This window comes from Callorhinchus milii, unplaced genomic scaffold (genome assembly GCF_018977255.1).
Source record: "Callorhinchus milii isolate IMCB2004 unplaced genomic scaffold, IMCB_Cmil_1.0 Scaffold18, whole genome shotgun sequence".
Lineage (NCBI taxonomy): Eukaryota > Metazoa > Chordata > Chondrichthyes > Chimaeriformes > Callorhinchidae > Callorhinchus > Callorhinchus milii.
In genome coordinates, this window is record NW_024704759.1 from 3,885,107 (window position 1) to 3,911,619 (window position 26,513).

General features: G+C 46.6%; 1 protein-coding gene across 8 annotated transcripts in view; it reads left to right on the forward strand.

The window, feature by feature from the left end:
* Window positions 1-7,604: 7,604 nt before the first annotated feature.
* Window positions 7,605-26,513, forward strand: part of LOC103172008 (band 4.1-like protein 1) — a 47,615-nt gene continuing 28,706 nt past the window's right edge. For 3 of the 8 annotated variants that reach the window (XM_042341901.1, XM_042341902.1, XM_042341903.1), the window contains exons 1-6: window positions 7,605-7,633; window positions 11,711-11,838; window positions 12,388-12,591; window positions 19,059-19,163; window positions 21,343-21,385; window positions 24,784-24,859. In XM_042341901.1, the coding sequence (XP_042197835.1) occupies window positions 11,725-11,838; window positions 12,388-12,591; window positions 19,059-19,163; window positions 21,343-21,385; window positions 24,784-24,859 (542 nt within the window). In that variant the 5' untranslated portion in view covers window positions 7,605-7,633; window positions 11,711-11,724. Of the gene's footprint in view, window positions 7,634-11,710; window positions 11,839-12,387; window positions 12,592-19,058; window positions 19,164-21,342; window positions 21,386-24,783; window positions 24,860-26,513 lie in introns of those variants that run through there. The other 5 variants (XM_042341908.1, XM_042341905.1, XM_042341907.1 and 2 more) reach the window with 3 other exon arrangements.

A 26,513-nucleotide genomic window follows, 5' to 3' on the forward strand; every position in this document is an offset into this window, starting at 1 on the left:
GCAAGTACTCCAAGGAGAAAATACACACACACACACACACACACACACACACACACACACACACAGAAAGCACATCTTGCCTGTGCAAGACAGCACCAATTCTCTTAGAGAGCTTCATTTTTGTGTTTGCTGTTATACTCAGTAGCAGGTCATTCCGTTCCTTGATGATTGTATGAACAATGTTGAATGGCCTATTGTAGATTTTCCTGAGGGGAATGTCAAATCGGATTTGCCAATGGGGAGTGTCTTAAACAACTGTCAGAAATCAAATTTCCCCACAATATCTGATGGGGCAGATTTATAATAATATTTATAAAACAGGGTTTAGGCTTGTATTAGCATCCAGCCTCTGGAAATTGCACTTGTTATAGAGTGAAGCCCTGTTATAGTAACACCTTTCCATCAGGGTGGATTTGGTTAATAACAACAAGATTACATTTGTATAGCGTCTTTCATGTCAGGAGGACGTCCCAAGGCGCTGGACTGTGTACAGCATTTCAGACCCGAGCTGGGGTCAGGGCGGGAGAAGGGAGGGGAAGGGGGGTGACCGATGGCACGGTCGAAGAGGAGGGTTTTGAGGCAGGACTTGAAGGAGCCTAAGGAGGGGGCGAGGCGGAGTGACTGGGGGATGGAATTCCAGAGGTTGGGGGCAGAGTGGCTGAAGGCTCTCCCTAATGGTGGGGCGAGTGGGGCGGGGGACGTGGAGCAGGCTGAGCGGAGAAAACGGGTGGGTTGGTAGGGGGTTACGAGGTCGCAGAGGTAGGGTGGGGCGAGGCCGTGGAGGGCTTTGTATGTGGGGACCAGGATCTTGAACTGGATCCTCTGATGGATAGGAAGCCAATGGAGTCGGACAGAATGGGGGAGATGGGGTCACGGAGTTTGGTGCGGGAGAGGACACGGGCTGCAGAGTTCTGGATTAGTATCTGCAGCCTGTGGAGGGAGGAGTTGGAGTAAAAATTTAAAAAAAAATTGGGTCACTTCAATCCACGACTGTTTGTGGGACGCTGCTGTGCGCAATTGACTGCTGCGTTTCACCCACAAAATATTCAGTCAATTCACTCTACAGTATATTCTGTGAAGCATTTTGGGACGTCTAGAAGATGTGATAGGGCGCTGTATCAAATGCAAGGATTATTATTATTATTATTATTGTTGTTGTTACGCATGTACCCGGCTGGAAACAAAATGGCCGATTTCTGGGGCATCGGGCTGCCGCCAACGTTACTTCCTGTGAGCTGCAAAGCTGATCTGTTGTCTGTAAACTAGTGACTCGGAACCTGGTTATTCTTTAGCTCGGGAACAGCTGCAGCTGCTGTGCGCATGTGACCGGCGCTGTTATACAGCGGACTGGGATTTTATAATACCACCTTGAACAGGATAATACCACCACAAATACCACCTTTAACAGGGCTCCCCTGTGGAGTGGTGATTTTCAGTGTCTTTCCGTATCTAACTGACTTACGAAAAGGTACACAGTCACGCAACTTCACAGTAAAAAAAACACAAGGGCTTTGACATGTCTTCCCGACGTATATATCAAATGTAATGGTTAATATGTTGTGTTATTATTAAGTCCAGTGCCTGAAGAGGAGTGACTGAGGGCTGTGGGATTTCCAGTTCACGGATGAATCAACCAGTAACGGTGTGCAAACGTGCAATAGCGAACGAAACGGCATTCTCCGAGCGCCGTTAACCACATGTGACAAGGGAATGACTAGGAGGTTCGCTTGTGCATGGAACAAGAGGGAGGGAGAAACGGATCATTAAATACTCGTCAGCACCAAATCCGAAACGACAGGGCGATCTAATGGGAAGAAGTACAACTTTAAGTGAAAGTGAAAGCTGGAGATGCATCAATGGGAGAGAGATAACGATTAGCGACCTCCGATATTATCGAATGGTTGTCGATGCTGTGCGTCAAATTAAGCTCTCTGTTATTGCTAAGGTTTGGCGGTAACACAATGGAAGCGACATTTCACAACGTGCAGAATTCGGTGGCCTGTTGAATTCAGTCTTAACTTTGAAGTTTAGTTGTCTTTCTGTGGTTTTTTAAAAAAAACTTACGTAGGAAAGAAACACCCTTCAAGAATTATTCGCCAAATACTGTGTGCCCTGAAATGCTACAGAAATAGGGTAAATGCTACACAAATCTGGACCCCGGAGGGAATTTCTCCTCCTCAATGAATGGTTAAGTGTCTGCCTCTGTGATGTGTGTTGATTACACTGAATGCCGTCATGCCAGTGGCTGTCTCGGAACAAAAGGACTTACTTCGAATCTGCTTCTTGATATCTTTTGAAGGATCCAGCCAATTCTGAAAGTACAAACCAGTCACACTGTCAGGAAACAGACAGGAGAGGGAGGACTTCTTTTCAGACTCACACTGAAAAGAGAACAAGGGGCGTCAGCCACGATCAATTCAAGCTGCTCTGGCATTGATCTCCAGGCTGAAGGAATGAAATTTGCCAAGTTCATAATGAAGCAATTAAATTAACCTTTTACAGATACGGTGATGATTGTAATGCAATGCAATTTACATTTACACAGCACCTTTCAATGGCAAGCTATGCGGTTTTAGTTGGTTAGACTCCAGCAGTTACCCCAATGCACTCTCTGGGTTTCCAAACCTTGGCTCTTGCCAACCTGTGCCTAATACTTTCTGGAATTAGGTAAACAGGGTGTGTCCCTCCAGGGAGACAGTGGGCCTTCCATTCCAACAAACATCTCTGGGATTTCCATGTGCAGGGTGGGATACACGGAATTTCAGTTTGGTTTGGAGACTCTTAAGCACGGTGATGGGTTTCTGTGTGTGTCAGGGAGGGGGGGGTGGGAGCCGAGGAGGGGTGAGCAGGGGAAAGGTGACCCTAATAGCAGGCAAAGAGGTACAACTCGAGACAGAACACACACATTACCATTTACAATAACTTGCATTTCTATAGCGCCCTTCATGTGGGGTAGCGTCCTGGAGAGCTTCACAGTGGCGGAGTCTGACAACGAGCCAAGGGAGAGGGAGGGGTGAGGTGACCATAAGCACAATCAAACAGTTGGCCCTCATTTGGGCATTTTAATAAGAGATACAAGGCCGGAATACATTTAATTAACTGTAAGGCAGGCATTTGATCAGGGAGTCTCATCACCTTGTGAACCAAGAATTCTTGCAAACATCTATTTCCACTCCCACAGCAAAGCTAAGTGGTCTCCGTTCTGCAGTGATTGCTACAACCTCTGGCAAAATGCTTTCCTTTTTCGCAAACATCAATCAGACATGTTTAAAGCTATTATTAAAGCTGTTGCGTCTAATTTGGATGTTAGAAACCTATTTTGTGGTACAGTAATGGCTGGTCTGTGTGTCTGTGAAATTGCTTGTTTTTTTGTTTGCATCTGCATTTCATCTCGAAGAAAATTAATTCCTTTTTTCGGGTGGGGGGGGGGGGGGGCGGGAAACAATCACATCCCTCAGCTGTGAGCAATGAATAAATAAATTTACCTTTCGATCTTTCAAGTGTTCCAGACTAATTTTACAGCAACCCAAGACCAACTTATTGTCTAATTTCAGATATTATTATTCTCGCTCCCCCACCTCCTCTTTCCTCTGTTTGTCTTTGGCTTCAGATCTTCGATTATAACATTTAAGACTGTGCAGGGCTTCAAAATCCTTTTTTATAACTGTGGGGAATGGGCTTCCCAATGAAGACTGTGGAGGCAAGAATTATTCCGAGTCTAGACAATGGCCTTAAGGTTCAGCATTTAGATAATAATCTTTGCATTTGATATAGCACCTTGTTGCTTCTTCTAGACGTCTCAAAGCGCATCACAAAATATAATGTAAAGTGAATTGACTGTATGTTTTGTGGACGAAACATGGCAGCCAATTGAAAACAACAGTGTCCCTCAAACAGTCGTGGATTATGTGACCAAATTATTATTATTTTTTTGAAGAAATTATTACCCCCGAAAAGCGATCCGAAATCGACTACCAACCAGGTTCCTACTTACTGTTGGTAGACAGAAGTGCGTGGAGTAAGGAAACTTGCCCAAGTTTTTGCCCTGCCGGGAATTGAATCTCGGTCCTCTCGCTTGCAAGGCGGGTACTCTAACCACTGAGCTACAGTGGGTCCTCCTGACGTGAAAGGCGCTTTACAAATGTAATTTGTTGTTGTTGCTGTTACTGATATGGATTCTTCGACCTAGCAATGCATACTGCTGCTGTACCTATCTGTGCATCTTCCCTTCACGTCCAGTCCAAACACCCTTTCACCCGCTGTTCGTATTCTGTCAGAATCCCTCTTCTACAAACTCCCATCCTTCCACAAAAATGCAGTCATGCCACTTTACAGTAAGATCCTGAAGTACAGACGTTGAGAGGCGCTACACACGAATGCAAGGATGATTATCATTATTATCCCAGTCTCAATCGCCTGACTAACTGCATTTTGACTCAGGTACGAGAAAGGTTTCATCGCACTCAGCAACAAAGTACAACAAGACTTACCTTCTGGGTTTCCGAGTCACAAAATGTCAGCCCAAAGTAGTCCTTCTCCAGAAGATTCAGATGGTCGCAGACCTGATCAAACAAGACTTGACCTTTGGCACGTTTCTAAACAAAAAAGGAAAAAAAGGGCAGCATTAATGTGAAGAAGAGGGGGAAAAAAAAAGGCTTGAAAGGAGGAACTCATTTGAAGTACGTCAAACACATTTCCAGGGCTCAAACTTCAGATGGAGATTAAAAAGGAGATTAAGGATGCTTTGCTTCCCGCACCACAAAGCTATCTGCCCCCTGCACCTTTTGTTGTCAATCACCTTTCCAGCCTCTTGATCTACAATATTTTCGAGGCAGGGGTGCTGGAAGTTGAAAGGGTTTCTGAAGACTTTAGAGAATTTGGACAAAGCAAGGCCAAATTGGATTTGCAAAACCCTTGCAGTTTTTGCTAAGATCATTCACAAACCCCTGGTGGCCACTTAGCTCTGAGAGCTATTCGATCTTCACCGTGATACCGTTGACCACTCTATCCTGCTCCACCGCCTCTCCTCTCACCTCAACCTTCACAGTTCTGTCCTTGAATAAATTTCCTTCCCGCCACCTCCCTCCACAAGCTGCAGGTCATTCAGAACTCTGCAGCTCGTGTACTGTCCCGCACCAGGCTTCGGACCACATCACTCCCACCCTCGCTCGCCTCCACTGGCTCCCCATCCCCCAGAGGATTGATTTCAAGATCCTCATCCTCACCTACAAGGCCATTCACGGCCTTGCTCCCTCCTACCTCTCCAACCTACTATCCCCCTACCTACCTGCCCGTACCCTCCGTTCCTCTGGCTCTGGTCTGCTCCACGTCCCCCGCCCCAACCGCCCTACCATCGGTGGTCGGGCCTTCAGCCTCTCAGCCCCCAGGCTCTGGAACTCCATCCCCCAGTGCCTTCGCCTTGCTTCCTCCCTTTCCTCCTTCAAGGCCGGTCTCAAAACCTTTCTCTTTGACCGTGCCTTCAGCTCCCCTCTCGACTCTCTTCCCCCTCCTCGCTCCCTCCCTTCCCTCCCCTCACCCTGACCATTTCCCCCCTCCTTGCTCCCTCCCTTCCCTCACCCTGACCATTTCCCCCCTCCTCGCTCCCTCCCTTCCCTCCCCTCACCCTGACCATTTCCCCCCTGCTCGGGTCATGACCCAACTGTGCAGCGCCTTGGGACGTCCTTCTGACGTGAAAGGCGCTTTATAAATGGAATCTTGTTGTTGTTGTTGTTGTTGCCTTCGACACCGTTGACCAGTCTATCCTCATCCACCGCCTCTCCTCTCACCTCAACCTTCATGGCTTTGTCCTTGAATGGTTCAGATTGTACCTCTCACACTGTCTCCACTTCAACTCCACAAACGGTTTCTCCTCTAGCCCCCGCACCATCTTGTGCAGGGTTCCTGAGGCTCTGTCCTTGGTCCCCTCCTCTTCAATATCTATATGCTCCCTCTTGGTGACATCATCCACAGACATGGGGTCAACTTCTACATGTATGCGGATGACACCCAACTGTACCTCTCTGCCTCCACCCTTGACTCCAGGACCACTGCCGTCCTGACAAAATGTCTATTGGACATCAAGTCCTGGATGAGAGTCAGTTGAATGTCAACAAGACCGAGGTTCTCCTGATTGGCTCTCGTCAGCGCCTCCTCACCTCAGGTGCTGAACGCATCACCATCCAAGGATGCACATTCCAACTCATTGAGCCAGTCCAGAACCTTGGCTTCTTGTTTGACCTTCAACATCCTTTCTACCCCACATTCGTGCCACGACCCACTCTGCCTTCCCCCTCCTCCGCAACATCGCCCGGCTCCGCAACTCTCTCACACCGCAGGCCGCCAGAACCATCATACGTGCATTCATAACATCCAGGCTTGAGTACGCAAACTCCCTGCTTGTCAGCCTCCCCAACTCCTGCCTCCATAGTCTGCAGATTACCTAGAACTCTGCAGCCCATGTCCTCTCCCAGACCAGGCTCCGTGACCCTATCACCTCCATCCTCAGCCGACTACACTGGCTTCCCTCACGTAGAGGATACAGTTCAAGATCCTGGTCCTCACTTTCAAAGCCTCCATGGTCTTGCTCCCCTACCTCTTCGATCCTACCCCACCAACCTGCCCACTCCCTCAGCCCAGCGGGATCCGGCCTGCTTCACATCCCTGCCTCGCCCTCCCACCACTGGCGGGCAGGCCTTCAGCCACTCTGCTCCACCCTCTGGAACTCCATCCCGCAGTCCCTCCGCTTCGCCCTCACTTGCCTCCTACAAGACCCTCCTCTTCGACTGTGCTTTCGATCTCCCGCTTCCCCCTCCCCACCCTCCACTCTCACCCTCCCAATTCTGACCCCCATCTCGGGTCTAAAAGACTGACTGTCCAGCGCCTTGGGACGTCCTCCCAACATGAAAGGCGCGATACAAATGTAATTTTGTGTAGACCTTCCTCTTCGACCGTGATTATTGTCATCTCCTCCCTTCCCCAGGCTTTTTATCAAGCTCTGTTAAACGAGACGCTAGCCTGCGTGAACGGAGGTATATAAATGCAAGTTATTTTTTATATATATATGTATATATTGCGCATTTATATATTATACACTCCTTGCATGTGGACACACACAATATATCCACATTACACCCATATACTATGACAGTGTTTTATAAATGGGCTGTTGTGTAAGAACTGAATTGTTACTACAGCTCAAATCAGATAGGGAAATCTCTTTGTCCTTTGTCGGAAAAAGACGTCCAAAAAGATCTGCAATAAATTCCGATAGGAAATGTGATATTTTACAACCACTCCTGAAGGCGATTTGCCTCCGAAGCGCAGGCCTGCGATTTGGATGCATGTTCATCTTCAACCAGGATTTAGGAAGAGAGCAAGATTATATTTTCCACAGTTTAGGTTGCTTAGAAACAGCAAAGTGAAAAGGGTTTACATTCCAGCAATGCAGAGACATTGCTGTCTTCTTTCCGCCCCTTCCTCAGCTCCTCTGCTTTCTCCAATACTTTTCTCGCACGTCGGACATTAATTCATCTCAAACTTGGCAATAAATTGTGTCCCTATCGTTGCAGTAGTTTTGCGTCACTGTGGTAGTCACCTTGACAACGGAACATAGGCTTGAAATGGTGCAAGAAAGGTCAGTGTTTCCTTCTAGCCTGTGGGGGGGGTGGGGGGGGGGTAACTAGCTATAAAAACAAGTGCTTAATGGGAATGCTGTACCGGTGACACTGCTTAAGTGTTCACCCTGACCTCAGAAATTCACAAAGGCTGTGTGATCGGTGGCTGAGCAGCACTGAGCAGGCAGATGGGAAGGAGATTTGCAGCATTGGAGGGAGCGCAGTGTAGATTGACTGGATGTTACCAGGGATGAAGGGATACTGATATCAAGAAAGACAGGTTGGAGCTTATCTCTCTGGAGATGAGGCGATCGAGAGGGACCCGATGGAGGTATTCTAAGGGATTGAGACCAATCGATATGGTGGACCTTAATGGGCTGTTCACACTTGTTGGTGAGTCCAACATGAGAGGGCATAAATATGAGATGGAAAATAATAATAATAATAATCCTTGTGTTTGACATAGCACCTTATCACGTCATTGAGACATCTCGAAGTGCTTCACAGGACATATTATAAAGTGGATTGAGTGTAGGCGAAACCAATCTAATTAAATTATAAATTAAATAATCTAATTAAATGAATGAAACCAGATCCAATCAGGAGCAGCTCTAGCCAGTCAGTTGTGTAAATCGGTTTGCATTATAATATTAATAATAATAATCCTTGCATTTGATATAGCGCCTTATCATGTCTTCGAGACGTCTCAAAGCGCTTCACTTAATATACTGTAAAGTGAATTGACAGTCTGTTTTGTGGGCGAAATGGGGCAGCCAATTGGACACAGCAGTGTCCCAGTATCCTTCTGATGTGAAAGGCGCGATTTAAATCTAAATTGTTGTTGTTGTTGTTCTCTTTGACCATGGCTTCGGTCAATCAACTCCTCATCCCCGCCCCACTGCCCTCTGTGCTCGCAGTAATCTTGCAGAGGTTATTGAAGGGTTCTGGCCCGAACAGTGTGCAGGAGGACAGAGCAGAGAGTAGCATGCTTAAAAGCTGTGGAAAATTCCTGGAGGCGGCAATGAGTTGCAATCACTCCAGCAGCACACCGGGTTTTTAAACCTAACTGCCTTGCAATCACATGAGCTGCATTAATGCCGCACATTAAATAAACCAGAGCAGTCAAGCAGTCAGTCAGGGTAATGGCATGAAACGATCCTCTCAACATGCATCAGGTCAGCAGAGAGGGAAGAAAAACCACATTACGGCTTGTGGAATAATAATAATGATAATAATCCTTGCATTTGATATAGCGCCTTATCACGTCGTTGAGACACCTCAATAATAATAATAATAATAATAATAATCCTTGCATTTGATATAGCGCTTTTCACGTCTTCGAGACGTCCCAAAGTGCTTCACAGAATATACTGTAAAGTGAATTGACTGTATATTTGTGGGCGAAACGCGGCAGCCAATTGCACACAGCAGTGTCCCACAAACAGTCGTGGATTGAGTGATATTATTATTATAATTTTGTGGTTGTTCTCTTTGACTGAATGGTGAGAGGGTTGGGGATGGGTCGAATGGTTGTCTTCTGTGCTGTAGATTTCTACGGTTCTGTGAAGGTCCTTGTAAAATCGTGGGTTAAAAATGTAGTTGACAAACCAAAGGATCCGGAGCTTACACCGAATTTCTGATTTGAATGAACCTGATTCTGATCGGAATGAACCACAGATGTGCCCTCACGCTCAGGGACCCGGAGTTCCATCTCTTCCTTACTTTCTTTTTGTTGTGATTTAAGATTTAACGATGCGTAGAAACTGTTCTTAAAGAGTTCTTAAATTTTAGGATCTGTGGAAAACCTGGCTTTCGGTCACACCCTCTCCCCCTACCCTTCCAAAACTCATACTTAATTAACGATATCTTTTTTAAGAAGCTAGCCTCAAAACCGATGCTTTGCTTTTTGTCTCTCCCGCTCCCTCACACCCTGATTTGGGGTCACTGTCAAGCGCTCCGAGACGCTACCCCACGTGAAGGGCGCTATATTAAAACAACATTACATTTGTAAAGCGCCTTTTACGTCGGGAGGACGTCCCAAGGTGTTGGATAGGTCCCGAGCTGGGGGTCGGGATCGGGGAGGGTAGAGGGCAGGGAGGAAAGCAGAGAGGTCGAAAGCACGGTTGAAGAGGAGGGTCTTGAGATGGGTCTTGAAGGAGGCAAGGGACGGGGCGAGGCGCAGGGACTGTGGGATGGAGTTCCAGAGGGTGGGGCAGAGCGGCAGAAGGCTCGCCCGCCAATAGTGGGGCGAGGCGGGGGATGTGAAGCAGGCTGGGGTAGAAAGGATAGTTGAGGGTCAAACAAGACCCCAAGGTTCTGGACTGACTTAGTAAGGTGGCGGATGCAACCATGGATGGTGATAATGTCAGCACCTGAGGTGAGGAGGCGCTGACGGGAGCCAATCAGGAGATCCTCGGTCTTGTTGACGTTCAACTGAAGAAAGTTAGCTCTCATCCAGGACTTGATGTCCAATAGACATTTTGTCAGGACAGCAGTGGTCCTGGAGTCAAGGATGGAGGCAGAGAGGTACAGTTGGGTGTCATCCGCATACATGTAGAAGTTGACCCCATGTCTGTGGATGATGTCACCAAGAGGGAGCATATAGATATTGAAGAGGAGGGGACCAAGGACAGAGCCCTGAGGAACGCCGCACGAGACGGTGCGGGGGATAGAGGAGAAACCATTTGTGGAGATGAAGTGGCGGTGGTGTGAGAGGTATGATCTGAACCAGTCAAGCACAGAGCTGTGAAGTTTGAGGTGAGAGGTGAGGCGGTGGATGAGGATAGAGTGGTCAACGGTGTCAAAGGCAGCAGTGAGGTCAAGGAGGATGAGGAGGCAGAGGGAGCCCTGGTCGCAGATGGACAGAATGTCATTTGTCACTTTGACCAGAGCTGTTTCTGTGCTGTGGGCGGCACGGAAACCCAATTGGAGGGGTTTGTGAAGGGAGTGGTGGGAGAGGAAGGAGCAAAGCTGGGAAGCAACAACTCGTTCCAGGAACTTGGAGAGGAAAGGGAGGTTGGAGATGGGGCGGTAGTTTGAGAGTAGAGGTGGATCCAGGGAGGGTTTTTTAAGGATAGGAGTGATGATGGCGGTTTTTAATGGGGTGGGAACAGTACCAGTGGACAGGGAGAGGTTTATGATGTCTGTGAGTAGAGGGGCAAGGAGGTGGAGCTGGGAGGTAAGGAGAGGGGTAGGGATAATAATAATAATAATAATCCTTGCATTTGATATAGCGCTTTTCACTCGGAGGACGTCCAAAGCGCTTCACAGAACACACTGTAAAGTGAATTGACTGTATATTGTGGCGAACGCGCAGCCAATTGCACACAGCAATGTCCCACAAACAGTCGTAGATTGAAAATGACCAATTTTATTATTGTTTTTGGTTTTTGGAGGGATTATTATTAGGCTCTGTGTGGAGTAAGGAAACTTGCCCAAGGTTTCGCCCTCTGCCTGGAATTGAACTCAGTCTCTCGCTTGCAAAGCGAGTGCTCTAACCACTGAGCTACAGGACTCCAGGGATGGGGTCGAGAGAGCAGGTGGTCGGTTTCATGCGGATTACAGTGTCGATGTGAGAGGTTTAATAATTCAAGTTGTTGTTTTTGCGATCCTTAAGTGAAGCAGAACACTGCACCGCTTTTTTTTCCCTGTGCAACAAAAATGTAGAATGTAATTGATGTAACGTATCATAAAATGTTCCCCCCCAAAAAAAACATTTTCACCAGTTGCAGTTGCTGCAACACAATCCAGTTTCGAGAGCATTTGCCGCTAACTTCCTGAGCTTTAGCATTCACGGGCAAAACACGACGACGTAATTTCTTTTCAGGAGTAAGTGATTCTTTTATTTAGCGCGCTCGTCTCTTTTTATCCAGTATGTGATGGGAAATTTATTATGACACCATTTTTCTAATAAAGGATAGAAAATACTGGCAGGGTTGAAAGTCGAACAGCCAATTGTCTCATTTTTATGCTCGAAATATTGCTGTTCTTTTTTTTCTGCTCTGTAGCTTTTTCAAGTTGCCTTTCATCTTATACTTAGTATGTGATGATTTTCTTCCCCTCTCTCCTTCTTCCTCCCCCACCCTCCACTTACACAGAATAATTTGTAACTATGACAACTGAATCCGCCATGGATTCTGAGTTGAAGAATGCTCTGGACGAACAACCGAACCAGGAGATAGCAGCCAGCAAAGAGCATCGACTGGACAGCGGCAAACAGGAGCAGGTGAGGGCAGCGCCTGAAGGGACTTTGGGGCTTTACTGAGCAGCCACAAGTAGGCTTGGCTTCTCTGCGCAACTTAGATACTCTTGATGGTGCAATTTACATTGCAGGCAGGACACACACACGCTCACACTCACACGCACAGGTAGCAATGCAAACATCCAGTCCACCTACAAAATTACACGGACACTACACTTTGCGGTAAACTCCCGTGAAGCACTTTGAGGCAGTCCTTTGGACGCACAAGGAGCTATGCAAGGATTATATTGTTATTGATTGCTATTGTTATTACTGTTACCGCGAACTGAATCCAGACTAAAAATTGTGCAGCAGTGTGTGGAAAGTTTGCCTACAAATATGCACTTCCTCCACTTTACAGAAAACTTTGAGACGTGTTGACGTGATAAGGCGATCTATGAAATGGAAGCATTATTATCATTAAATTCAGCCTTAATTTGGAAGCTGGTAATTTGCTGTGAGCTGCAAAGTAAGGTATTGTACCGTGAGCTTAAGAAGGGGTTTCCTTCAATATCTATCTCCTTTGCCTGACAGGATGCTGAGAAAGATAAAAAACCAGAAGCTTTTCCAAAAGTAATTGAGGAACAGGAAACTGGGGAAACGGATGACGACAGGACATCAGAAAGGACGACGCCGGGCAAAACCCCCAAATCTCCATTGAAGGGGTCCAAAAAACCAAAGAACATGCCCTGCAAGATAACCTTGTTGGATGGCACAGACTACGAGTGCGAAGTGGAGGTGAGAGAAATGGGCACAAGTGGGTAAAGTGGTCAATTCCACCACGAGCAAGTGGTGAATTGCCAAATTTGTGAACGTCCCTGTTTGTTCATTTTAGCTTTACCGTCCGTGCGAGTGAGGAGGTTGAAGTAAGCAAGCTTTCCTTCTGTTTGTCCAGTTAGGACCATCCTACCCGTTAGGGCTTTGGTTTGCAGGGTTAACAGGAGCTGAAGTGGGTTGATTTCCTGCTCCACTGTGACTGGTCTGTTCTTCCAAGTCCTGCCAATGAGCTATAGTCCTGTGCTGCCATCAGCAGTGCCCTGGAATACCATGGACCCAGCTGGCTCAGGAACCCGACTACCAAACCCGAAACAGACGGCTGGCCCGATTCCGACATTCCGTTGCCTTGGATCCAATTTAGCTCCAAGGAGACCCTGCTTACCTCCCCCCCACACCCCACCCCACCCCAAGGAGAATAAGTCGGCTTCCCCTCTCTAAAAAGAAAAGTATGTACGCTCAAACTAAAGATATCAAGAATACACATGTCTGCCCTCGACTCTTCTGCGGATTGAGTTTGATCTGTCTGCGTCCTCTCCATTGGCATTCGAGTCCTTTGCAAGATCGAAAGATCTCGGGTTGAGAGACAGACAGAGAGAGAGGGAAAGAGAGAGCATTATCCTGAATTGGTTGGGTTACATAAGGCACTGTATTCCAAAGTTAGATTTTTTGTACCCAGCTGAAATTGTCTAGCAGTCATTAAAAACTGTCTCTCTCTTTATCCCTCTCTTTTTACAAAACCTATCTCTTAACCTTCAACCACCTTCTGACCCACCCCATTTCAGGCTCCCACTAAGTAAATCTTTGAGGTGCATATAAATGCAAGTTGCTGTCATAAAGTTCAGAATAACAGTAATATTTCTGCATGACTATTAGGGAATGTAGATATGTAGAAACAGTGTATATGCGTGTGGTTGTAAGTTTCAACTATGCAAATGATTTAAGCACATACTGTATGAAGCGTTTAAGACTGATTAATTATAGATTATGGCTGTAGCACAGCACAAAGCATTAGCTTGAATTTATTGGGTTACATAAAGTACCGTATTTCAAAGTCATTAACCTTTTAAAGTACATTATTATCTGCCCATATGCAGGGCACTTTTGATAGAACCCTGTATCCTGGCACTAACCCATGTAACGTTATACCGTTGATCCATTTCCTGTCTCAGTTTTGGCCAAATATTGATCTTTGTTTCAGAAAGTGAGGCGTGGGTGGACGGACCAGGGTTGAGGTAAGGGAAGAGAATAATTGGAAATACGAGTATTATCATCTACCTGAACACAGGCCTTAAATTTCTCCTAGCCTTAGACGTTGAAACTAAAGAACAACCCAAAGACAAATTGAGCAATTTTAACCAGACGATTGATTGTTGGCTGGGATGCCGGGAGAAAGTAGCTTCTCTTCCCAAATGTTGCCACGGGGTTTCTAATGTACGCCTGAGCAAGCAGCAGACTTGGTTTCATGTCTCGTGTAAAGGATTTCAACACTGCAGTGTCAGCCTAGAGTAAATGCTCATGTGTCATTGTGGGGCTTGAACCCACAACCTTCTGATCCAGAGGCGAGAGTGTTACCAACCGAGCCAGGATACAGTGATAGTGGAGTTTGTGCAGTGTGCTCAGTTTGCTGAACCTGTGGTTAATTAAAGTTTCCCTCCAGTGTACAATCAATAGAGTTGGTTTTCAAAGAGGCGTGACGTTTTATTAGCAGTGCACCTCCGCTGGATACAGCACGGAACGTAGCAGTGTATCAGCATCTTGCCCTTATTTTTCTCCCATTACTTGCAGCATTTGATTTCCCCATCGCTCAGTTCACTGATAGAGACAATCAGATTGACATCGAGGAGATGCATTAAGTGTTCCAAAGTTAGTTAACTGTCCCTGGGCTGTGTGTGACCTTGCCACACATTAGAATGACAACAATGAGCCATTGCTCTGTGCATAATGTCTCAATGCTTTATGCAGTCGGTGTGGAGTGAGTAGGGGGGGGGCGGGGGGGCATAGGTGGCTGAATGTCAGAGAGGCAAAGGTAGTGTTTGGGAGGGATTTGAAGTGGGGAGGGTAGGGCACAAGGTGAAAGGATTTTGAGAAACGGAGGCAAAGATAAAACAAAGACAGATTACGGCAGACAAAATCATGCCATTGACTGCTTGTTGCTTGGGTTTCCGAGCTCTTGATGGGGAGGGGGGAGGTGGACGACACGAGGGGAACAGCTTAAGAGCTGGCACACAGTGGGTGGTCTGTCCCCCGCAGGAGAAGAGTGTCGGCATTGTTGAGAAACGCTGAGAGCAAACTTAAATGAAAATCGTTCTGCATTTTCTGTGACGAATAAATTGTGCTTAACACACCACTGCTGCTGGGAGCCCGTCAATCTTGCCCTCTTTGCTGACACTCGTTAATTAAAGCTTTGCCTATGGACTTGCGGAGTTTCTCCGGTGTGACGCTCATTTAAGTCTTTCTTCAGTGAAGCCCAACTCACGATGGGTTTTCCACCAACACGGGGGAAAAAAAATCTTTGCCAATGCAATGGTAGTTATTAAGCTCACGTTTTTAATGGGGTTTCCTCAGAAAACTCCATCCCGCACTGCCGCGCTCTCGATTGATCGTGAGGCAAGGCTGTAAGGATACAGGTCTGTTAGGGTATCAGCCTGCAGGTTGTGGGTTCAAGCCCCATGTCAGGACATTGAACTCACATACTCAGCTGACCCTCCAGTAGAGTGCTGTGGGTGCACAGTATTGTCAGGTGTCGTTCCTCGGATGAGATGTTAAACCGGGGTCCCCTCAGCCCTGATGTTCAGCCGGACATTAAAGATCCCGTGGCACGACTCGAAAAGAAAAGGGAGTTTCTCCCAGTGCCCTGGCCAACACTCTCCGAGATAAAATTGGTCATGGCTGTTTGTGGGACATTGCAGCACGTAAATCGAATGCCGCATTCGCCTCTAAAACAAAATAGAATCGCTTTACAGTACAATTCCACTGAAAAATATCCTATTCCACGTTTTAGTGCAAAATGCCTTTCTGAGCATCTTGAAACTCTTATGGTAATAACATGCCTGTAAAGCTGATGGCTGTGCTGCCAGGATTATCGTGACTGTTACTGGCGCATTCTACTCAATGTTAAAAAAAATCAAACGGGATACAAAACCCAAACATTTTTTCACAAAACTGTCTATGTAAATGTCCTTAAAGCAGCGTTCAAGGCAGTAATTGGTGCTGTTTCTACATCGCAATGTTTGCAGAGCCTGTAAGACCATTTTAGCTTTAAAATGTTCAGAATTATGAAAAATATATTCAGGCTGAATTTGGAATCTGGTTTCTTTTAAAGAATTTAGTCTCGTCCTTCCAGAAGACCCACCCTCCCTGCCTCATGTCAAGCTGTTTCTCAAATGGGTCCTGGAATCCTGATCTCAACCACGCCTTTCCTGGTAGCTCCAATGTTAATTGCCCTCTGTGAAAGGAATTGCCCTTCTGCTGTCTGCCCTGAAATGTGTCCTCGGGTGACCTCAAATGCTGGCTCTGTGCATTTGAAATTATTGCGAAGATAGCAGTTTCCCCACCCTGCAAGACTGCTCCTTTGCTATGTGTCTGGAATCGCATATGGTTCTGATATCCCTGCCTTTGCCTCGATTTACACGTCACAAACCAGAACCCTGAGCGCTTAATGAGTAACACGCTGCACTTGACGGAAGCAATAATCATCATAATAATAATCCTTGCGTTCCTTATAGCGCCTTATCATGCCATTGAGACGCCTCAGAGCGCTGCACAGAATATACTGTAAAGTGGGTTAACTACGTGTTTTGTGTATAAAGTAACGAGTTGGTGGCATTTGTGTGCATTACATACATACGTGGGAATATCAATTGAGGGATATATTTTAAAAAATGCTATCAGCTGTTGGATAATGGGTAGCGAGCTCTAGACGTATCTTGAGATCGCTGCATATTTACACCTTTTGTTAAATCCAGAGTGGAAATTATTCGCACGCTTGTGTGTGCGTGTGGGGGGGGAGGTGGAGGGTGGACCAATCTGCTGACTTTATATTTAAAAAAAAGGCCTGTTTCAAATGGAAAATCCTTTACAGGTTATTGTGTGGGCACAGAACAAATCATTTGAATTTTCTAAGGATGGTCTGAATGATTCATAAGATTTTTTACAACAAAATTACATTTGTATCGCGCCTTTCATGTTGGGAGGACATCCCAAGGCGCTGGACAGTCAGTCTTTTAGACCCGAGATGGGGGTCAGAATTGGGGAGGGTGGAGAGTGGAGGGTGGGGGAGGGGGAAGCAGGGAGATCGAAAGCACAGTCGAAGAGGAGGGTCTTGTAGGAGGCAAGTGAGGGGCGAAGCGGAGGGACTGCGGGATGGAGTTCCAGAGGGTGGGAGCAGAGTGGCTGAAGGCCTGCCCGCCAGTGGTGGGGAGGGCGAGGCAGGGGATGTGAAGCAGGCCGGATCCCGCTGGGCTGAGGGAGTGGGCAGGTTGGTGGGGGTTAGGAGATCGAAGAGGTAGGGGGAGCAAGACCATGGAGGGCTTTGAAAGTGAGGACCAGGATCTTGAACTGTATCCTCTACGTGAGGGAAGCCAGTGTAGTCGGCTGAGGATGGAGGTGATAGGGTCACGGAGCCTGGTCTGGGAGAGGACATGGGCTGCAGAGTTCTAGGTAATCTGCAGACTATGGAGGCAGGAGTTGGGGAGGCTGACAAGCAGGGAGTTTGCGTACTCAAGCCTGGATGTTATGAATGCACGTATGATGGTTCTGGCGGCCTGCGGTGTGAGACAGTGGCGGAGCCGGGCGATGTTGCGGAGGAGGGGGAAGGCAGAGTGGGTCGTGGCACGAATGTGGGGTAGAAAGGATAGTTGAAGGTCAAACAAGAAGCCAAGGTTCTGGACTGGCTCAATGAGTTGGAATGTGCATCCTTGGATGGTGATGCGTTCAGCACCTGAGGTGAGGAGGCGCTGACGAGAGCCAATCAGGAGAACCTCGGTCTTGTTGACATTCAACTGACTCTCATCCAGGACTTGATGTCCAATAGACATTTTGTCAGGACGGCAGTGGTCCTGGAGTCAAGGGTGGAGGCAGAGAGGTACAGTTGGGTGTCATCCGCATACATGTAGAAGTTGACCCCATGTCTGTGGATGATGTCACCAAGAGGGAGCATATAGATATTGAAGAGGAGGGGACCAAGGACAGAGCCTCAGGAACCCTGCACAAGATGGTGCGGGGGCTAGAGGAGAAACCGTTTGTGGAGTTGAAGTGGAGACAGTGTGAGAGGTAGGATCTGAACCATTCAACAACAACAACAACAACAAGATTCCATTTATAAAGCGCCTTTCACGTCAGGAGGACGTCCCAAGGCGCTGCACAGTTGGGTCATGACCCGAGCAGGGGGGAAATGGTCAGGGTGAGGGGAGGGAAGGGAGGGAGCGAGGAGGGGGGAAATGGTCAGGGTGAGGGAAGGGAGGGAGCAAGGAGGGGGAAATGGTCAGGGTGAGGGGAGGGAAGGGAGGGAGCGAGGAGGGGAAGAGAGTCGAGAGGGGAGCTGAAGGCACGGTCAAAGAGAAAGGTTTTGAGACCGGCCTTGAAGGAGGAAAGGGAGGAAGCAAGGCGAAGGCACTGGGGGATGGAGTTCCAGAGCCTGGGGGCTGAGAGGCTGAAGGCCCGACCACCGATGGTAGGGCGGTTGGGGCGGGGGACGTGGAGCAGACCAGAGCCAGAGGAACGGAGGGTACGGGCAGGTAGGTAGGGGGATAGTAGGTTGGAGAGGTAGGAGGGAGCAAGGCCGTGAATGGCCTTGTAGGTGAGGATGAGGATCTTGAAATCAATCCTCTGGGGGATGGGGAGCCAGTGGAGGCGAGCGAGGGTGGGAGTGATGTGGTCGCGAAGCCTGGTGCGGGACAGTACACGAGCTGCAGAGTTCTGAATGACCTGCAGCTTGTGGAGGGAGGTGGCGGGAAGGAAATTTATTCAAGGACAGAACTGTGAAGGTTGAGGTGAGAGGAGAGGCGGTGGAGCAGGATAGAGTGGTCAACGGTATCAGCGGTGAAGATCGAATAGCTCTCAGAGCTAAGTGGCCACCAGGGGTTTGTGAATGATCTTAGCAAAAACTGCAAGGGTTTTGCAAATCCAATTTGGCCTTGCTTTGTCCAAATTCTCTAAAGTCTTCAGAAACCCTTTCAACTTCCAGCACCCCTGCCTCGAAAATATTGTAGATCAAGAGGCTGGAAAGGTGATTGACAACAAAAGGTGCAGGGGGCAGATAGCTTTGTGGTGCGGGAAGCAAAGCATCCTTAATCTCCTTTTTAATCTCCATCTGAAGTTTGAGCCCTGGAAATGTGTTTGACGTACTTCAAATGAGTTCCTCCTTTCAAGCCTTTTTTTTCCCCCTCTTCTTCACATTAATGCTGCCCTTTTTTTCCTTTTTTGTTTAGAAACGTGCCAAAGGTCAAGTCTTGTTTGATCAGGTCTGCGACCATCTGAATCTTCTGGAGAAGGACTACTTTGGGCTGACATTTTGTGACTCGGAAACCCAGAAGGTAAGTCTTGTTGTACTTTGTTGCTGAGTGCGATGAAACCTTTCTCGTACCTGAGTCGAAATGCAGTTAGTCAGGCGATTGAGACTGGGATAATAATGATAATCATCCTTGCATTCGGTGTAGCGCCTCTCAACGTCTGTCTCAGGATCTTACTGTAAAGTGGCATGACTGCATTTTTGTGGAAGGATGGGAGTTTGTAGAAGAGGGATTCTGACAGAATACGAACAGCGGGTGAAAGGGTGTTTGGACTGGACGTGAAGGGAAGATGCACAGATAGGTACAGCAGCAGCATGCATTGCTAGGTCGAAGAATCCATATCAGTAACAGCAACAACAACAAATTACATTTGTAAAGCGCCTTTCACGTCAGGAGGACCCCACTGTAGCTCAGTGGTTAGAGCACTCGCCTTGCAAGCGAGAGGACCGAGATTCAATTCCCGGCAGGGCAAAAACTTGGGCAAGTTTCCTTACTCCACGCACTTCTGTCTACCAACAGTAAGTAGGAACCTGGTTGGTAGTCGATTTCGGATCGCTTTTCCGGGGGTAATAATTTCTTCAAAAAAATAATAATAATTTGGTCACATAATCCACGACTGTTTGAGGGACACTGTTGTTTTCAATTGGCTGCCATGTTTCGTCCACAAAACATACAGTCAATTCACTTTACATTATATTTTGTGATGCGCTTTGAGACGTCTAGAAGAAGCAACAAGGTGCTATATCAAATGCAAAGATTATTATCTAAATGCTGAACCTTAAGGCCATTGTCTAGACTCGGAATAATTCTTGCCTCCACAGTCTTCATTGGGAAGCCCATTCCCCACAGTTATAAAAAAGGATTTTGAAGCCCTGCACAGTCTTAAATGTTATAATCGAAGATCTGAAGCCAAAGACAAACAGAGGAAAGAGGAGGTGGGGGAGCGAGAATAATAATATCTGAAATTAGACAATAAGTTGGTCTTGGGTTGCTGTAAAATTAGTCTGGAACACTTGAAAGATCGAAAGGTAAATTTATTTATTCATTGCTCACAGCTGAGGGATGTGATTGTTTCCCCGCCCCCCCCCCCCCCCCACCCGAAAAAAGGAATTAATTTTCTTCGAGATGAAATGCAGATGCAAACAAAAAAACAAGCAATTTCACAGACACACAGACCAGCCATTACTGTACCACAAAATAGGTTTCTAACATCCAAATTAGACGCAACAGCTTTAATAATAGCTTTAAACATGTCTGATTGATGTTTGCGAAAAAGGAAAGCATTTTGCCAGAGGTTGTAGCAATCACTGCAGAACGGAGACCACTTAGCTTTGCTGTGGGAGTGGAAATAGATGTTTGCAAGAATTCTTGGTTCACAAGGTGATGAGACTCCCTGATCAAATGCCTGCCTTACAGTTAATTAAATGTATTCCGGCCTTGTATCTCTTATTAAAATGCCCAAATGAGGGCCAACTGTTTGATTGTGCTTATGGTCACCTCACCCCTCCCTCTCCCTTGGCTCGTTGTCAGACTCCGCCACTGTGAAGCTCTCCAGGACGCTACCCCACGTGAAGGGCGCTATAGAAATGCAAGTTATTGTAAATGGTAATGTGTGTGTTCTGTCTCGAGTTGTACCTCTTTGCCTGCTATTAGGGTCACCTTTCCCCTGCTCACCCCTCCTCGGCTCCCACCCCCCCCTCCCTGACACACACAGAAACCCATCACCGTGCTTAAGAGTCTCCAAACCAAACTGAAATTCCGTGTATCCCACCCTGCACATGGAAATCCCAGAGATGTTTGTTGGAATGGAAGGCCCACTGTCTCCCTGGAGGGACACACCCTGTTTACCTAATTCCAGAAAGTATTAGGCACAGGTTGGCAAGAGCCAAGGTTTGGAAACCCAGAGAGTGCATTGGGGTAACTGCTGGAGTCTAACCAACTAAAACCGCATAGCTTGCCATTGAAAGGTGCTGTGTAAATGTAAATTGCATTGCATTACAATCATCACCGTATCTGTAAAAGGTTAATTTAATTGCTTCATTATGAACTTGGCAAATTTCATTCCTTCAGCCTGGAGATCAATGCCAGAGCAGCTTGAATTGATCGTGGCTGACGCCCCTTGTTCTCTTTTCAGTGTGAGTCTGAAAAGAAGTCCTCCCTCTCCTGTCTGTTTCCTGACAGTGTGACTGGTTTGTACTTTCAGAATTGGCTGGATCCTTCAAAAGATATCAAGAAGCAGATTCGAAGTAAGTCCTTTTGTTCCGAGACAGCCACTGGCATGACGGCATTCAGTGTAATCAACACACATCACAGAGGCAGACACTTAACCATTCATTGAGGAGGAGAAATTCCCTCCGGGGTCCAGATTTGTGTAGCATTTACCCTATTTCTGTAGCATTTCAGGGCACACAGTATTTGGCGAATAATTCTTGAAGGGTGTTTCTTTCCTACGTAAGTTTTTTTTAAAAAACCACAGAAAGACAACTAAACTTCAAAGTTAAGACTGAATTCAACAGGCCACCGAATTCTGCACGTTGTGAAATGTCGCTTCCATTGTGTTACCGCCAAACCTTAGCAATAACAGAGAGCTTAATTTGACGCACAGCATCGACAACCATTCGATAATATCGGAGGTCGCTAATCGTTATCTCTCTCCCATTGATGCATCTCCAGCTTTCACTTTCACTTAAAGTTGTACTTCTTCCCATTAGATCGCCCTGTCGTTTCGGATTTGGTGCTGACGAGTATTTAATGATCCGTTTCTCCCTCCCTCTGTCGTCGATTGCTCCGTGTTCCATGCACAAGCGAACCTCCTAGTCATTCCCTTGTCAGATGTGGTTAACGGCGCTCGGAGAATGCCGTTACGTTCGCTATTGCACGTTTGCACACTGTTACTGGTTGATTCATCCGTGAACTGGAAATCCCACAGCCCTCAGTCACTCCTCTTCAGGCACTGGACTTAATAATAACACAACATATTAACCATTACATTTGATATATACGTCGGGAAGACATGTCAAAGCCCTTGTGTTTTTTTTACTGTGAAGTTGCGTGACTGTGTACCTTTTCGTAAGTCAGTTAGATACGGAAAGACACTGAAAATCACCACTCCACAGGGGAGCCCTGTTAAAGGTGGTATTTGTGGTGGTATTATCCTGTTCAAGGTGGTATTATAAAATCCCAGTCCGCTGTATAACAGCGCCGGTCACATGCGCACAGCAGCTGCAGCTGTTCCCGAGCTAAAGAATAACCAGGTTCCGAGTCACTAGTTTACAGACAACAGATCAGCTTTGCAGCTCACAGGAAGTAACGTTGGCGGCAGCCCGATGCCCCAGAAATCGGCCATTTTGTTTCCAGCCGGGTACATGCGTAACAACAATAATAATAATAATAATAATCCTTGCATTTGATACAGCGCCCTATCACATCTTCTAGACGTCCCAAAATGCTTCACAGAATATACTGTAGAGTGAATTGACTGAATATTTTGTGGGTGAAACGCAGCAGTCAATTGCGCACAGCAGCGTCCCACAAACAGTCGTGGATTGAAGTGACCCAATTTTTTTTTAAATTTTTACTCCAACTCCTCCCTCCACAGGCTGCAGATACTAATCCAGAACTCTGCAGCCCGTGTCCTCTCCCGCACCAAACTCCGTGACCCCATCTCCCCCATTCTTGTCCGACTCCATTGGCTTCCTATCCATCAGAGGATCCAGTTCAAGATCCTGGTCCCCACATACAAAGCCCTCCACGGCCTCGCCCCACCCTACCTCTGCGACCTCGTAACCCCCTACCAACCCACCCGTTTTCTCCGCTCAGCCTGCTCCACGTCCCCCGCCCCACTCGCCCCACCATTAGCGGGAGAGCCTTCAGCCACTCTGCCCCCAACCTCTGGAATTCCATCCCCCAGTCACTCCGCCTCGCCCCCTCCTTAGGCTCCTTCAAGTCCTGCCTCAAAACCCTCCTCTTCGACCGTGCCATCGGTCACCCCCCTTCCCCTCCCTTCTCCCGCCCTGACCCCAGCTCGGGTCTGAAATGCTGTACACAGTCCAGCGCCTTGGGACGTCCTCCTGACATGAAAGACGCTATACAAATGTAATCTTGTTGTTATTAACCAAATCCACCCTGATGGAAAGGTGTTACTATAACAGGGCTTCACTCTATAACAAGTGCAATTTCCAGAGGCTGGATGCTAATACAAGCCTAAACCCTGTTTTATAAATATTATTACAAATCTGCCCCATCAGATATTGTGGGGAAATTTGATTTCTGACAGTTGTTTAAGACACTCCCCATTGGCAAATCCGATTTGACATTCCCCTCAGGAAAATCTACAATAGGCCATTCAACATTGTTCATACAATCATCAAGGAACGGAATGACCTGCTACTGAGTATAACAGCAAACACAAAAATAAAGCTCTCTAAGCGAATTGGTGCTGTCTTGCACAGGCAAGATGTGCTTTCTGTGTGTGTGTGTGTGTGTATTTTCTCCTTGGAGTACTTGCAGAGAAGCCCATTCTTTCCTTTTTAATCCACCTCAAGAAAATGTCAATGCTTTACTAAATGTATTCTGGCTCGTGGTACCACATACTGAGGTTTGTTACACGATATCTTCATTCGTCTTTTGAGACAATCGGAAAAATTGAGTTTCACTCAAACAATTTCTGTTCAGTCTTTCACCATGCTCAATCCGCAGAAAATATCCTCAAATAAAATGGGGTTCTTTGCAGTTCTTTGTAGAGAGTAGCGTTCCAATTCCCTCTTAATAATAGCCACACGTATATTGCGATTGTAACATAGACAGACCTAGCTGGTCAGCATTCACCCTGGAAGAAAAAGAATTTCAGATGATTTCGCAAGGAATCGATCACATGGCTAAGTGACCTTTATATATCAGCACAAAAGGTAGTGCAAGACTAGGAACAAATTCCTTCCCCGACCCCAAAATATGTGTCGGACTCTGAAATCAGTCTGAACTATGTTCAGTAGTGTGCTCCAGCGATACATCTGTGTTAAAGGATCTCTATAGGATTGGGAATGAGTGTAATAAAACAATCTCATGGTTGGTTGCCGTTGAGTTGTTGGGTTTGGAAAAGAGTGGCATTTTCATTTATGCAAGTGAAAGTAACTGGTTTTCAGGGATTTAAATGCACCTGCTATTCTCCAACTCTGTATACGGGCAGCTCACTGAGCAAGTCAGCTTCTGTTCCAATGTTTCAGATTTGTGGAGTCCTGTAGCTCAGTGGTTAGAGCACTCGCTTTGCAAGCGAGAGACCTGAGTTCAATTCCAGGCAGAGGGCGAAACCTTGGGCAAGTTTCCTTACTCCACACAGAGCCTAATAATAATCCCTCCAAAAACCAAAAACAATAATAAAATTGGTCATTTTCAATCTACGACTGTTTGTGGGACATTGCTGTGTGCAATTGGCTGCCGCGTTCGCCCACAAATATACAGTCAATTCACTTTACAGTGTGTTCTGTGAAGCACTTTGTGACGTCCTCCCGATGTGAAAAGCGCTATATCAAATGCAAGGATTATTATTATTATTATTGGGCTCACGTTCACAGCCAGGCACACAGTGGGAACACACCACTATGCTCATGTTAATGTGCTTCTCTTGTTGACCTTGCTCTTTTTCTAGGTGCCCCTTGGCATTTCGCATACACTGTAAAGTTCTACCCTCCAGACCCAACCCAGTTGTCGGAGGATATCACAAGGTAAGCAGAAATTAACAGTGGTGCATTTAGTGGGCTGTTAAAAGCTGAGTACGTACCTATCAGTCTTCGGTGTCAGCCTGGCTCTGTTGGTAGCTCTCTTGCCTCTGGGTCAGAGGTTGAGGGTTCAAGTCCCAAATCGGGGACTTTGAGCTCACAGTCCAGGCTAACGATCCAGTGCAGTACAGTTCAGTATTATTATTGTTGTGCATGCACTGCATTGTTGGAGGTGCCTTTCTTTGGATGAGATGTTAAACCGGGGTACTGTATGTGCTTGATTAAGTGGATATTAAAGAAACCATGGCAGTACTCAGAAAGACAAATGTTTCTGCCAGCGCTGTGGCCGACAAATCCTTCAGTTAAATTGGTTATTCACCACTTGGATGTTTGTACAATATTGCCGCGTTTGCCTACAAATACTCAGTGACTTAACTATAAAAGTTGTTGTGAAACACTTGACGTATTAAGGCATATAATCAAATGGAAGGTTTATTGCTGTGTGAAACAACTGCAAATTGAATATTTTGTGCCTTGTACAGTCCTGGTTTTGATGTGCTTTTCGTCAAATAATTTCTGAAATTTTTTTTGTGGGGAAGGATCTCTTTGGTTTTGATTGAGTGACTGTGTAAACTGCTTGGAAAGTGCATGACAGTAGTCAGTGCATAACTATATAAAGGCGTTGACAGATGCAGCAACCAATTGGCAGTGCTTCTTTCTACAGCTTTGTCAGTGTGACAAGGACAGGGCACTCTTGTCATGAGACAAGGTTGTCCCTCGAACTTTACTACTTTGGCAACAGAGCGCTCCTGTGTTGTCTTTCGGAACAAAAGATTCTCTGTTGTGTTTTTTTGTCATCAAATACAGAGTTGGCAAGATTCAGATCCTACATTTTCGTTCCGCCCATTCAAACAGCTTCTCGCGTGGAGTATAAACACTGGCATTGACTGTTTGGGCCGAGTGACCTGTTTCTGTGCTGTACATTCTTCGCGCATCTTTGTAAGCAGTGGAGACAGTTTGCTTCAACTCGGGTTACTGAACAATTGCGGCTAGTCTTAGTTTTTTAGCCTAACTGAGTAAAAGACTCCTGACAATAAGTTCCCATATGACAGACCGGTCAAACTCGTTCAAGTGGGTGGAAACAGACACACGGATGATTTAGAATTTTGGAAATGCACAGTTTCCTTTACTGCCCGTCCTTATAGCAAACGGATAGGGCTCCAAGAGAAGCTTTATAATTCTAATATAGTAATATGTAGTATACGTTATACATGCGTGGTGCACGGATGACATCAGAACCTTACGATTCATAATAGTTAACCTCTGGAGTTTGTTTGTTTATTTAAAGCTAATGAAAGAAGCAGATGGAACCACAGAATCACACTGTGAATGTGTTCACAAACTGAACACTCGTAAATCGAGCCCATAGGCAGGAGGGCTGGGCTTGGTGTCAATAGTCTGGTTAATGTGACATTTAGGTGTGGCTAGCACTCGCGTTATCTCTGAGTGAGAAGGTTGGAGCACCGCGCTGGTCCTCTGATGAGGTGTTAAACCAAAGTCCTCACTGTTCCTGTTCCGGGTGGACGTTAAAGATCCCGCTTTGAAAGCTCGTGATGTGTTTGTTATTATCGATTCATAGTCTGTGGGCTGAAGGCTGACT